Consider the following 13,594-nt stretch of genomic DNA (forward strand, 5'->3'; position numbering starts at 1 on the left):
ATGAATACATATTTGAGTATATTTACTAAACATAATATTTATCTTTATGTCTGTTAACAATTTGGACTGAAGCAATTACATGAACACACTACTGCAACCTCAGTATGATAAATCTACTAGTCTCTTGAAAAATCATTTATGAGTAACTTATTAATGTTATCTTATTCATACTATCCATGAATCCACCAGGAAATGAATGGAATAGAAAAAGTAAAGGGGAAACCATGGAAGGAAGAAAAATAACACAACTTTTGTTCTATCTGAAGACTACAGTGGTGTCAACACAGTTTAAATCAGAACAGATTAATATTCATAATATATATAATAAAACTACTTAGAAAGGGATTACTGTGCTTTAATGACAGTTTCATGGTGTTAGATATAAATTTTATTCCCTGTGTGGTGTCTTGAGTTACTTCAAGCCCAAATTGCACAGTATGCAGTAAACTTTGATATTTTAGCAGTTTTTATCTGTAGAATCTTCCAATTACCTGCTTTAGGCAAAAATCCCATCACCCTGTCATTTACATCAGATAACAGACTTCCAGTGCATGACTTATTTTTTCTAGTCTGAGGTGCTTCATCATAAAAAGTGTCAGGTGGTGCATTAGGTTGCAATATATCTATGTGGAACATAACATAATGAGGCCCAAAGAGAGTTGTTTAGAAATGTCTTTTGGAACTGGTACCCAGCTCAGTCAGTGTTGACAGCTCCAGGGCCATGCATCTGAACTCTCCACAAAGAAACATTATAAAGTACAACTAATACCCTCAGTATTAATAAATCTAAGAGTCTTCAAATTGTCCTCAGTGTTGATGAAAAAGCTGAAATTATCATGTTTCATTTCAATGGGGGGTGGGAGAGAAAATGTATAATTCAAATTTCTACTCTTGTTTAGAAGTTGCATATTGTTAAAGAAAAAGGAAACTATCACATTGGTAGTAATTCACAAATCACACATATTTCAGTTTCATGTAAATTAAGGTTTATTCTTAAATGCATATAACTCCACTACTTTGATGTAATATGTATCCAGCATATATTTTACATCTGAAACTTAAATATTTCTATCATATTTATTCTTTACAACAATTCCATGTGTCAAATATTATTAAAAATAAGGACACTGGGGCTTCCCTGGTGGCGCAGTGGTTGAGAGTCCGCCTGCCGATGCAGGGGACGCGGGTTCGTGCCCCAGTCCGGGAAGATCCCACATGCCACGGAGCGGCTGGGCCCGTGAGCCAAGGCCGCTGAGCCTGCCCGTCCGGAGCCTGTGCTCCGCAACGGGAGAGATCACAACAGTGAGAAGCCCGCGTACAGAAAAATAAATAAATAAGTAAGGACACTAAATCCCAGCGTGCTCATGACTTTCCTCAGGTCACATTCATGGAGCTGGTAAGTAGAGGACCTTGGATTTGAGCCCAGTCAGTGAGTCTTCACATACCTTATGCTACCAATTTATATTACAAAAACACTTAGAACTTATGGGCTACACTCAAAAGTTTTAGATGTGGTTTCAGAGCAATTAGTCAAAATTCTACCTTTATGTTTTTTTGGTGTTGTTTTGTTTTCCACAGCTTTATCCACATACCCCAAAGTCTGGGCCATGATAGGTATTCAATGATAATTAACCACATTAAGTATATATTAGGTGCCAGGCACTGTTATTAGGGCTTTACATGTATTAATTCATAACAGCCCTAAAGCAAAAACAATAGGATGTTAGACTATATGATATTTTAGTCTTTTACTGTTAAAAACGCTAAAACTTTATTAATGTTAGTTAAGACACTTAAAATTTCAAAAATTTACTCATGATATTGAAAATATTGAGGAGCATAAACATTGGTGTGTTATGTCAAAATGATGTATATGTTGCAATCTGATGCATCACACTTTTTGTTGTAAACTTTTAATACCCATTGAGTAGATTAGATTATAATTTCAATTGAAAACCTTGTATTTGAAGAAAATAAAAAATAATAATAATAATTGCCTTGTTTTATAAAATATTCTTTCAGGAATAGACATAGTATGCTGATTAATTTAATATAACTGAGAAAGTTTATCAATTTGTGACCCTTCTTCATGGTCTGAATTGCTATATTTAAAATAAATGACCAATGATCTTTTTTCTTTTATATATCTATGGTAAGGGAATGGTGAATGGTCTTCTCTCTTATTATTTAAAATAATGTCAAAATTATCTATGATTTTCATAATTTCAGCTGTAAGCTAAACATTTATGAATAATTAAATTTTCTTTCTAGTAAAACAACATAAAATTGGCTTGATAATATTCTTTTTATATAATATTAGGAATATAATGATAGCTATCATTCTATTAAATTTATTGACACCATCAACTTTCAGTAGATATTTCAGAGTATTCTAATTGCAAAAGGCATTGCAAAGCTCAATTCATCTTAGATGGCTTTTCTATTTTAAACTCACTTCTATTACACTGATATATAGTGATTTAATTCATGTTCCATGAGATTATTCATTAAACATGTTGACAGTCTTTAGAAATCATCCTATATTTCAAAATTTTTAAATTCCTGTCTTGATTAGAAGTGATGTGAATGGCTGAGACTTTTAAAAAATTTTTTCTTCCTTTCTCTCAAGTTTGATCAAAAGTATTGCCAACATTGTAGACATTAATCATAAAATTAAGATTTCTTTCTAGTTCAAGAAAACATTCACAAAACATTTACAGCAATAGATTTCTGTATAAAAAAAAGGAAAAAAATACCTTAATGTTTTTCTTAAGACAAAGGTATGGCCCTCACTTTTGGAGAAAAATAAATTGCACAATATATTCCACGGACAACTGCTCAAACTTTCCTCCAACTCTTTGAGATCCTTTAGATAAAATTTTTTTCTTGTTAAGTCACTGCATGACAATGGACAATTCCCCCTCCCCCAAAAGTATCTCTGGAAGCCAAGTAAAGTGGTTTTTAAATGAATATGATTATGCTATTCAGAAAGATTCAAATAAGTCATACTATTTATATGCTGCTTTGGTTTTAACTTCTGAAATAAGGCAAATGCCAAATACTACACTTCAAATCTTGCTACCTCTCTTCTGGCTCTGGTTTTCACTCTCTATTTTCCCTTCCCTTTCACTGTCCTCTCCATGCCTAAAGTTTTGCTTTCTCTACTGCAGAAAAATTTGTCTTAACCACTATGATACTTTCAGATTTCATCAGCCATTGACTCTAGAGGTAAATTCCTACTGAGTAAGCCTCATGTTTTCAAGCTCCTTAGCATTTCTACAAAGCATTCTTTTTTCATAGCATGCACTCAAGGTATTATAACAATAACCTTATTCTTTCCATGTTACTTAGTTTCCTTCTTCTCACAATACAACCCAATATAAAAATTAATTTACCTTTGACCTTAAGCCATGTAAAGGTTTTCCTTCTGATGTTTTCTGTCAGAAATTCTAATAGGCAGTTTTAAAAATACATTGTGTGTGTACTGACATACAGGATTACATGCACCCCAGGCATGGAGGGACTCATTCAGCTGTCAAACTTAACGTCACTGTGTGGTGAAAAAGTGCAATTATGATGGAGTATATTTGCATTTTCTGCAGACTTGCATAGGGTTTTCATGGATGCCCATTCCAGAAGAGCTAATCAAGGAGTTATGACGTGAATGTGTGTGTGTGTGTATGTGTGTGTGTGTGTGTGTGTATGTGTGTGTGCATGCATACATGTGGACCAGAGGACTCATATTTTAAGATGAGTAGTTCCTGCTCATCTTGGGAGAAAAATACAGTGCCATCTGATAACTCCTGGAATTTACACCTATCAGTAGTTGTCTTTCATTAGCATAATTGAATGTTCATGAGATGGAATGTTCTCTTATGCTGACGTTTTGGTGGCAAGGTATGGAAAATCTGAAAAAAGGAGAAGTCCATTCTGTGTCTGCCGGCCAATCTGGCAAGCTGTCAAGTCTTATACTGCCACGGATTCGTGGCCTAAATGTAAAGAAAATGTGCACGTATGTGGGAGAACTGGTGTCTGAAAAACTGCCTTCCTGCTGGGAGAAATTAATGTTTGACCTTGGTGATGGCAGGATGTTTTTCAACTATCCTTGGGGTTTATCCTCAACCAAAGCTCAGCTTTCTGTTTTACTTTTGAAAAGAATGCTTATACAGTTGAGGAGAGTCTTATAAGGTCTTTAAAACAAAGTATTAAAATGATAAATGAGAGTTATCAAAAGAGGTGAATAAAATGACAGCAGGAAGTTATGGACCTATTTTTATCTGGTATTCCTTCCTATTCGCTCTATAAATATTAATATATTCTGCTGTCTACAGCATGAAGATGACCACAGTCAGTTTTATCTGAACCAACTTCTAGAAGTTATGCCTATTTGGAAAGTATCCAGGTAAGACATTTTATTCCTGTTCCAAGACTACTTTCTGACTGAGTTCTCAAGTGCCAAATCACAATATTTTTCAGTCGATTGTAATAACTGTCCTTTCCCTAGTACTGTGGAAGCTATTGTACTTCTAGATATCTCCCTTTGGCAAATGCTGTTAATTATCTATTCTTCACAGCTATTCAGATACATCTGAAGAGCTGCTAACACCTTCCAGAACAATCTAACATTCATTTAAAAATATCTCTGCTACCGGTTATTACATTTTCAAGGATTTTTTTCCTCATTCATTTTGTAAATTTGATTGTGCATGTGTCACTAAGCTCTTTGTATAACTGAATTCCCATAGTTTGAAAGTCACCATATCCTGCTTTAAATTCCTTTCTGGAACACCCTGAAAATAATTGGTACATTATAAACAGAGGAGTGTGACTTCAAATTGGAAAACTCAAGTGACAGCAAATGAACATATCCTAATTGAGTCTGATATCTCAACATACGCATGTATTATTTGAAAGAACAAACCTATCAGGAAGCTAACCTGGGAGAAGATATCAGTGCTACAGGCTGCCTTTATCTGGAATTAAAGTTGTTCTGAGTTGAATGAGCAAAAAAGGGAGTGTGGGAGGTATGTCATAAATCTCTAAAGCACAGCCTGATATAAGAATGGGTTTAAATTGTTTTTAGTGACTATTAATAATAGCTATCACTTCCTGGAGTTCTAATACATTTTGTATACATTGTCTCATCTAATTCTCCCCACAACCCCATAACAATACATATTATCTTACTTCAGAATCAAGGAAACTGAAATTCTGGAAGGGTAAATAACTTGCCTGGGGTCGGCTGCTCAGTTTGTTAGTAGTTTGTTAGGATTCAAATCAGGGCTGTCTGCAATTTGCAAAGGCCACATTCTTTCATTAAACTATCATACCTTTCCATTTTTTTCCCCCTTTTTTGTGTCTTTCTCCCCCCCTCCCCCCCAGTATTCGGCCTCGTACCATAAAATCATAGAATAAAACTTAAGAGGACTTTTGATATAATTTAATCCAAATTTTTACTGTATTGCTAATTACATGCATCAGATAGGTCCCCATCAAAATGGCATATTAAACAAAGGCTGTATTCCAAAATAAATTTATAAATCAACAACTACCACAACAACAAATGCAGAGAGAGGCATCAAACCTGACAAATTCTTTAAAAACTGGGGAATCCCTGGGAATCAGAGACCTGTTTTGAACTGTTCTGTGGAGGGCCGTGACTTGTAGGTGGCTGCTACCTAGGGCACAGAGACACAAAAGGAGGCTGTGAGTCCCATAGGATTTATTCGCTCACTTTTCTTTTTTTACTGAAGTATAGTTGACAGACATTTCTTCATTCCTTTTCTTCTTTTTGTTGTTCCTCCAATTGGGTAATTTCAAGAAATCTGTCTTTGAGTTTACTGAGTCTTCTGCTTGGTCTAGTCTCTCAAATTCTTCAGCTCAGTCACTGTATTCTTTAGCGCAAAGATTTCTGTTTGGTTCTTTCTTATGTTTTCTACCTCTTTGTTGAATTTCTCATTCTGTTCTTGTATTGTTATGCTAAGTGCATTAAATTCTTTTTCTGTGTTCTCTTGTGGTCCTCTGAGCATCTTTAGGACAATCATTTTGAATTTTTTGTCAGACAATTCTTGTATCTCCGTTTCTTTGGGGTCAGTTGCTGGAAGTTTACTGTATTCTTTTGGTGGTGTCATATTTCCCTGATTCATTGTGATCTTGTAGCCTTGCAAAGCTGTCTGTATACAGGAAGAAGCAGTCACCTCTTCCAGACTTTATGGGCTGGCTTCAGTACGGAAAGGCCTTCACCTACAGGCGGGGGCCAACTGGAACGTGCTGTGACCCTGGGCCTAGTGGTGACAGGCACCAAGTGCAGGGTTGTGAGACAACGCCAGGTCGGGGGTGGGGGGGCATGATGTCTCCTCAGCTCAGGTCACTGGGGTCCACAGCATCGACAACCGTGTGGTCCTCGGTAAGCACTGTGGGGGGATCTGCAGTGGCTGCGAGGGCCGTTGCGATCCTCCTGGTGCCTCCAGGCCCAGCAGCGGAGACCAGGGCAGGCAGCAGCTGCTGCTGGAGCTGGCGGTGTACATACTCACAGCTCTGGGGGCCAGCTGCAGGCGCCCGTGGAGCGGCAGGGGCTGGCTGCACACACTCATATAGTTGGGGGGTGGGGGGCAGTGCCAGTCTCGAGGGTTAGGACTAACTGTGGGTGCACTGGCAGCTGCAGGGATCCTGGCTGTTGGAGTGCACTTCTGTGGCTGCAGTCTCTCTCCATGGGCGTGTGCATGGCAGTAAAAGCCAGTGGCGAGAGTCAGGACAAGGGTGTGCAGGTGCACAGCTTGGGGGCTAGCTGCAGATGAGCCCAGCGGTGCAGACCAGTGACAGGAGAAAGGGCCGAATCTGCCCCAGACACAGCTGTGGGGATCTTGGCTGTCAGTGTGCACTCTCATAGGTGCCAGATCTCACCACAGATGTGTACATGGCAGTGGACGTCAGTGACAGAGGTCAGGCTAGTGGCATGCAGGTGCACAGCTGGAGGGGCTGTTGGAAGGGGTCAGTCATGGGGAATAGACTTGCACCTTGCACTTGAGCAGCCACTGAGGCCTGGGCTAGCTGCAAGTGTGGATCTCAGGGTCTGGCAGGGGCAGTGCAGTGGAGGAAAACAAAACCAATGAAATCTACAGGGGGTCTGTGGCAGCTGTGCTGGCTGTTGGTTTCTTCAGTAGTGAAAGTTACTGAGGCTTTCTGCAGAGCAGGCGGCTGGGATCCATGGTAACTCCCACTGCATGGCTGATGCTGGTAGCCACTGCCCTTCCTCCTTGTTCTAGCCACCTTTATCCATCTCAGCTTTGCTGGTCTCTGGGTGAGATGAAAGCAATGCAGGTCCTTCATGCAGTGTCCCACAAGGCTGGGGAAGCTGCTCGCTCACCCCACTCCTCTCTTCCAAGAGAGGGGAACTCGTTCTAGCAGGGGATTTCCCTCTTGGCACTGAGCAGTGTTGGCCTGGAGGATGGGTTGATGCAGGCAAAATGAAGCTATTCTCTCTTCCCTCTTTATGGAATTATTCTCAGGGCTTTATTTTCCCCCACTGTGTTGTTGAAGTTTCTTGGGTGGTTTCCTGAGCTCTCCCCAGAGCTGTTTTTGTCCATGGTTAGCTATCCGTTGATCTTTGTGAGAAGAGAGAGGCTGGAATCTCTTATTGCGCCATCTTGGTGACCCCCAGGACTTTGCTTTCTGAAATACAATATGCTACTCTGCCTGCCTTCCTCAGACCACTTTATGATGTGATGAGACCAAGCACTAGAGGGCACGAGCTTTGATTTCAGTGTCCCTCTTCTCTGACTTGACTTCCTCTTAGAAGTTGGGCAAATCACATACCTTCATTGGTTCCTAGGAGTTTTCTATAAAATAGATATAATACCTAATAGAAAGGTGCTGAAGCAGGTGAATTCTTGAGGGTTTTTTCTTTTTAAATTTTAGGATGAGGTTTTATATTAAAAATCTTTCACAGTTCCTTTCCTACTCCTCCATGGACTTTTACATATTCTATGCATTTTGTCTAACTAAAGTGGTAACTTAATAAAGACTGAGAAGGCAGCTACTGTAAAACATATTGGTGTGTTTTTAACACTGTGTTTTGTGTTGTATGACTGATTATTCAATTCAATTCAGGAGTTTTCAGGACAAACAGGAAAGGAAAGTTAATAACAATTGGGAAAATAATTTTAAACAGTGAAGCCAAAAGAATCTCTGCTCAACTCACATCTATTCCACCTAAGTATAGATAAAGCTGAAGCATTAAGAGAAGCTTAGAGAAAAAAGCAAAAATATCAGAAAACACAGAGGTTTGGTGTCAAAGACAACACCATCTATGATAAGTATATGTCATTAATTCTAAAAGCAATTCTCTGAAAAGTTTTGCATATTTCTCTATTTGTCATTATCTGCTTATGAATCCCTTTGCAACTTATATTTTAAATTAAGAGTAGTTTGATATAATGAACAGTCTTTCAGAGGTTTGGTTGTCATGGATTTCTCTGGAGTTCTAAAGTTTTCAAATATGTTTGTAGTCTATCAAGTTATATCAAGTTTATAAGGTATCCATCTGAAATGACATTTAAAAGTATGTCAACAGTAATCCTTTTTAAACCATGTTTGCTATAGAAACATGGACAAAGCAGAACTTGTGATAAATGTGCTAAAGTTAATATAAGTTTTCCTACCCAACTTTAAACAAAGTTCTTTTTTTCTTTCCAGACAATGTCTCTCAACAGTAATCAAAAAATATGACTCCCACCTGAAATACCTATTGAAAACCCAGGTATTAACTTTTGTTACTTCTTTAATTAATTCAATAAGATTTTATTAATTTTCTACTCTTTTTTCTAAAGCTTTGCAAGTTTCTGGAGATACAAAGATGAATAAAGCAGGGGGTCTACACTTGAGTGACTTTCATTCTATCATGGCAAAACAGACAAGTAAACAGATGTGTGTAATACAGTGTCATAGGTACTATGAAAGACCTATGTGTATACAGGACACACAAAATAGGGTTATCAATTTTACTTCTTTGATCTGAGTGTTGAAAAATAACTAAGCCAGCCAGAGAAAGAGCATGGTAAGGAAAGTGGGAAGTAGGGATAACTTTAAGCATACAACAACATAAACAGAGCAGGTAGCAAACAGCCTGGTGTGATTAGGAAACTGTATGTACTTTGGAATGGCTACAATTAGAGTTCAAGGTGAGAGCCTGGAAAGAGACCAGATGAAAGGGACAAGCAGGAACCAAGTTACTAGGGTCTTAAGGACATTTTATAGACAATTTAATGATTTTCTAATTTATCAGCTGATGACATAGAGCCATTATGCAGGGCAGTAGAATGACAGATGGGTGACTGTAGGACATTTCATTAATCCAAAGAAATGAGGAGGGCATGAACAAAAGCTCTACTATAGGGAAGGACAGGAGGAGACAGATTCATAACAGGTGAAAATCTGTAATTTACATGATTTGGTGAAAAACTGTGAACAATGAAAGAACAGTGTTTAGAATACCTCCAGATTCCTGGCTGCTGACTGACTACATGGAGACGTCAATTAACTAAAACAGTGAAGATAGGAGAAGATAGCTTGGCAGGGAACATAATGGATTCAGTCCAAGACTACTGAGATTTGGCCACCTATTGGGCATCCAAGTTGTAGTCACCATTAAGCAGATCATTTCTTATAGCTTGTTCTTCCAGGAAAGGATCAGTCTTCCACAGATAAAACATTGTATGATTACAGAAAATGAGGTAAGAGAATGTGTTGAAAACAAGACTCCTTTTTCCATTAAAAAAAATAACTCTTGATATATATAAAAGGATACAGATCTTAAGTAACTACTCCTAATATTAAAAAACAGTAAAGGGTTCTGAAAATACTAAATTATATTTCTTGATGTAGATACCAAACTCATACATGAATTCCACATAAATATGTAAAGATATGGTGATGACAAATACACAGCTCATATTCCTTCCCAAATTGTAATCCTCTCACTCTGATTCCATTTTTCTTTCTTGAGCCTGGCCTGAATCTGGAAGTTTAAAATGTGGAATGTGAAAAGAATTCACAATTAAATTAAGTCTCATAAAAGTGTCATAATTACTACTTCTTTGTCATAGTCATTCTTTCTAGCATAGAATTTGAAATTTACCAGGTACCCAGGGCACATTAAGACTTCATTCCTAGATCATTTGTATCTCTTGACTAGACACAGATATACTTTTGAGGTTATCATAACTTACTTATGGATGAATTTTAATTATCTAAATGTCTCAGTACTGCTCATGTATCATAGATATCTTTTTACAAACACACAAACACCAATTGTTGAGAATCTGTAACGGTTCTTAATTTCCAAATATAGAAGTTTGATCATACATACCACTTACATATGAAGCCTCCAATGTTTTCACTTTGAAAGAAACCAATTGTTCCAAAATGACTGAAAAGTTGGCAAAACATCAAAGAAATACTGTCTTTATATTATCACTGGCAAATAGTTATTATCACCCACATCTGAATTATTTTATAAATGGGCCACAGTGTCTGCAACTTTCCACATGAACTCCCCCCAAAACAATGAACTTTTTAAATGACATTCTTCCTACAAAGCATCAATAGCTAAATATCTAAGAAATGAGGACAGACTATGATATTATCAATACACAATTTTGTACTTTCTATTTGTTTGACAAGTGCATTAAGTAGCATTTCATCAGCCTTGAAAACAGTACCAATTTGAAGAATAATTTTTATATTTCTCAAACATGGATTATTACATGATTTGAAAAAAAATAACAAGCAGGCTGAATAAATATGCCATGAATATTATTGAATAATATGGATAACTTAAATTTCCAAATATTTTATTTCCTCAGCAATCGCTATTAACATATTTTAGACTTATTTCAGATTGGGCATCCTAACTATTATGTTTGTTAAATGGCTGATTTTGTAAGTAATTTACATAAAGCTTTTTCTTTGGGCATTTTTTTCCTCTATTCTACTCATAATTAAGGAATGTCTTCTGTATTCATGCTATATTCTGAATTCATCTCTAACATTTAGGAGAAATTAAGAATAGAAGAAAGAAAGAATTTTCCTCTAAGGTATTACTTAATGCTTACTTAGTACAAATTACTGAACTATTTACTCACTGGAATCAACAGAAATCAAAATCAGAACCATGCTCTGAAATTGCTGATGATCTAGTTGGAAAGACAGAATATTCACCTAATGCACATAGAGTGGTGTATGTACAGGACAAAGCAACATAAAACCAGATTTCAATCTAGATGGAAGAATCAGCTTCTGATTCAAAGTTGCTTTTTCCTAGTAGCCTCTAGTGCATTGTCTCCAAAATTTTATTTAAATGCCAAGTAGGACCTTTAGAGACAGTTAGCAATGTCTACCACTGATGACAAACCTACACTAGGATCTAGTAACTGATGAACTAAATGTAAACCAGATGGATCTGGATTGAGAAAAATCTATTCATGCTTCAAAATGTAGTTTGGTTTCATGAAACATCTGCCTGGTGCGAAATGATCTAAAAGCCTCCAAACCCTTTACCATCAAGCCCATGGCTCAAAGGATGTACCAACTAGATAATCAGAAAAATATAGCACCTCTATTATTCAGGTATAAGTAATTCAGTGAGGAAGGCAGAATAATTCTTAACTCACACTTTCCTCTCCTCAAGACCAAAATCCAACAATATTTAGCCTCAAGAGAGAGACCAAAAATTCCATTTATAAGGAGAAAGAAAGGGGGCACATAGGGATCTGATAATATATATTTACTTTTTTAGAACTGAAGCTTTCTTAGTAACAAGCAGATCAATTGTTGGATTTTCAGACGTTTTGATATCAAACGTAATTTAATCAGAGTGGCAGTAAAGACAGAATTTAGGAGCAGAGATTCCAAAGTCAGGTAAACATATTTGCAAACCCTCTGCCACTAGGGAAGCTTTTATTCAGCCATCCTTGAGTTTATATTATTCATCACTAGAGTGAAGATAATAAAATAATGTGATGATTTTTTAAAATTAACTGAACAGTAGATGTAATGTGCTTAATATTATATAGTGGCTGGAAGATAAAAAATGTTCAAGAAAAGTACAAGTGTTATTTTATTGCTATTAGAGTTGTTATTTTTAACACTATCACTAAAGTATAGGATCTAGAAGAAAAATGTCACAAAACTGATTTGCGTTCACAACAGAATATAAGAGGTGGGAAAGGAGTAAAAAAAATCTTAAGAAAATAGGGTGAAATGAATTGGTAACAAGGACCAGCTGAAAGGTCACAAAAGGAGAAGTCAAAGACATGAAGGAGAAAAAGTCAGGTTACAAGGGAAATAAAACACCTTTGCAGAACTGGAACCTACTTTAGCAGAAGTAAAGGGCAGATTGAAACATTGCCAGACATGAAGAAGAAGAAAACTGAAAGATCTTCAATAAGGAAGATAATCACTAACCAACATAATCTGCATTCCTAGTGAGATACAGAATTAAAGGTTTTTGTCAAAAAAATAACATGATCTGATGATTTAAGATTTGTGCAGTGAATTATATAATATATGAAGAACATAAACACATACACACACACATACCCATTAAAGGACTAAGCAGACTATCTTATTACACAATAAGTTTGGTACAAAATATTGCCAATATCATAGGATCTGCTTTTACACCACTTCATATCTCTTTTCTTCTACATAAGAGATATCCTTTGGTGAAAAGCCATGTTGTAGCTTTTCTTTGCCATTTCAGCACCAAACTATGCATCCATTATCAAGACAGGCACCTCAAAGATATTTCAGATTCAGTTCCACGCCACCAATATAAAGTAAATAAGGCAATAAAATGAGTCACATGATTTTTTTGGTTTCCCAGTGCATATGAAAGTTATGTTTACACTATACTGTGGTCTATTAAGTGTGTAATAGCATTATGTCAAAAAAACCCCACAATGTACATACCTTAGTTAAAAAATAATTTATTGCTAAAAAAATGTCAACCATCATCTGAGCCTGCAGTGAGTTGTAATCTTTTTTGCTGATGGAGGAGCCTGCCTTGATGTTGACCGCTGCTGACTGATCAGGGTCGTGGTTGCTGAGGGTTGGAGTGGCAGTGGCAGTTTCTTAAGACAACAATGAAGTCTGCCACATTAATTGATTCTTCCTTTCATGAACGATTTCTCTGTGGCATGCAATGCTGTTTCACAGCATTTTACCCATAGTAGAACTTCTTTCAAAATTGGAGTCAATTCCTCTCAAACCCTACCACTGCTTTATCAACTAAGTTTATTTAATATTCTAAATCCTTCATTGTCATTTCAACAATCTGCACAACATCTTCACCAGGAGTAGATTCCATCTCAAGAAACCACTTTCTTGGCTCATCCATAAGAAGCAACTCCTCATCTGTTCAGGTTTTATCATGAGATTGCAGCAATTTAATCCCACCTTCAGGCTCCACTTCTACTTCTAGTGCTCTGGCTGTTTCCACCACATCTGCCGTTACTTCTTCCACTGAAGTCTTGAACTCCTCAAAGTCATCCACGAGGGTTGGAATCAACTTCTTGATTCCAACTCCTATGAATGT

At 36.9% G+C, this 13,594-nt stretch overlaps 1 protein-coding gene across 1 annotated transcript in view; it reads left to right on the forward strand.

Annotated features, from left to right (window-relative positions):
- PIK3C2G (phosphatidylinositol-4-phosphate 3-kinase catalytic subunit type 2 gamma) overlaps positions 1–13,594 on the forward strand; it is a 394,030-nt gene that overhangs the window by 78,890 nt on the left and 301,546 nt on the right. Inside the window, exons 7-8 of the mRNA XM_029205345.1 lie at positions 4,332–4,402; positions 8,695–8,758. Of these exons, the coding sequence (XP_029061178.1) occupies positions 4,332–4,402; positions 8,695–8,758 (135 nt within the window). The remainder of the gene's footprint in view (positions 1–4,331; positions 4,403–8,694; positions 8,759–13,594) is intronic.

Source organism: Monodon monoceros, unplaced genomic scaffold, assembly GCF_005190385.1.
Source record: "Monodon monoceros isolate NGI ecotype Baffin Bay Population unplaced genomic scaffold, NGI_Narwhal_1 Super_Scaffold_6, whole genome shotgun sequence".
Lineage (NCBI taxonomy): Eukaryota > Metazoa > Chordata > Mammalia > Artiodactyla > Monodontidae > Monodon > Monodon monoceros.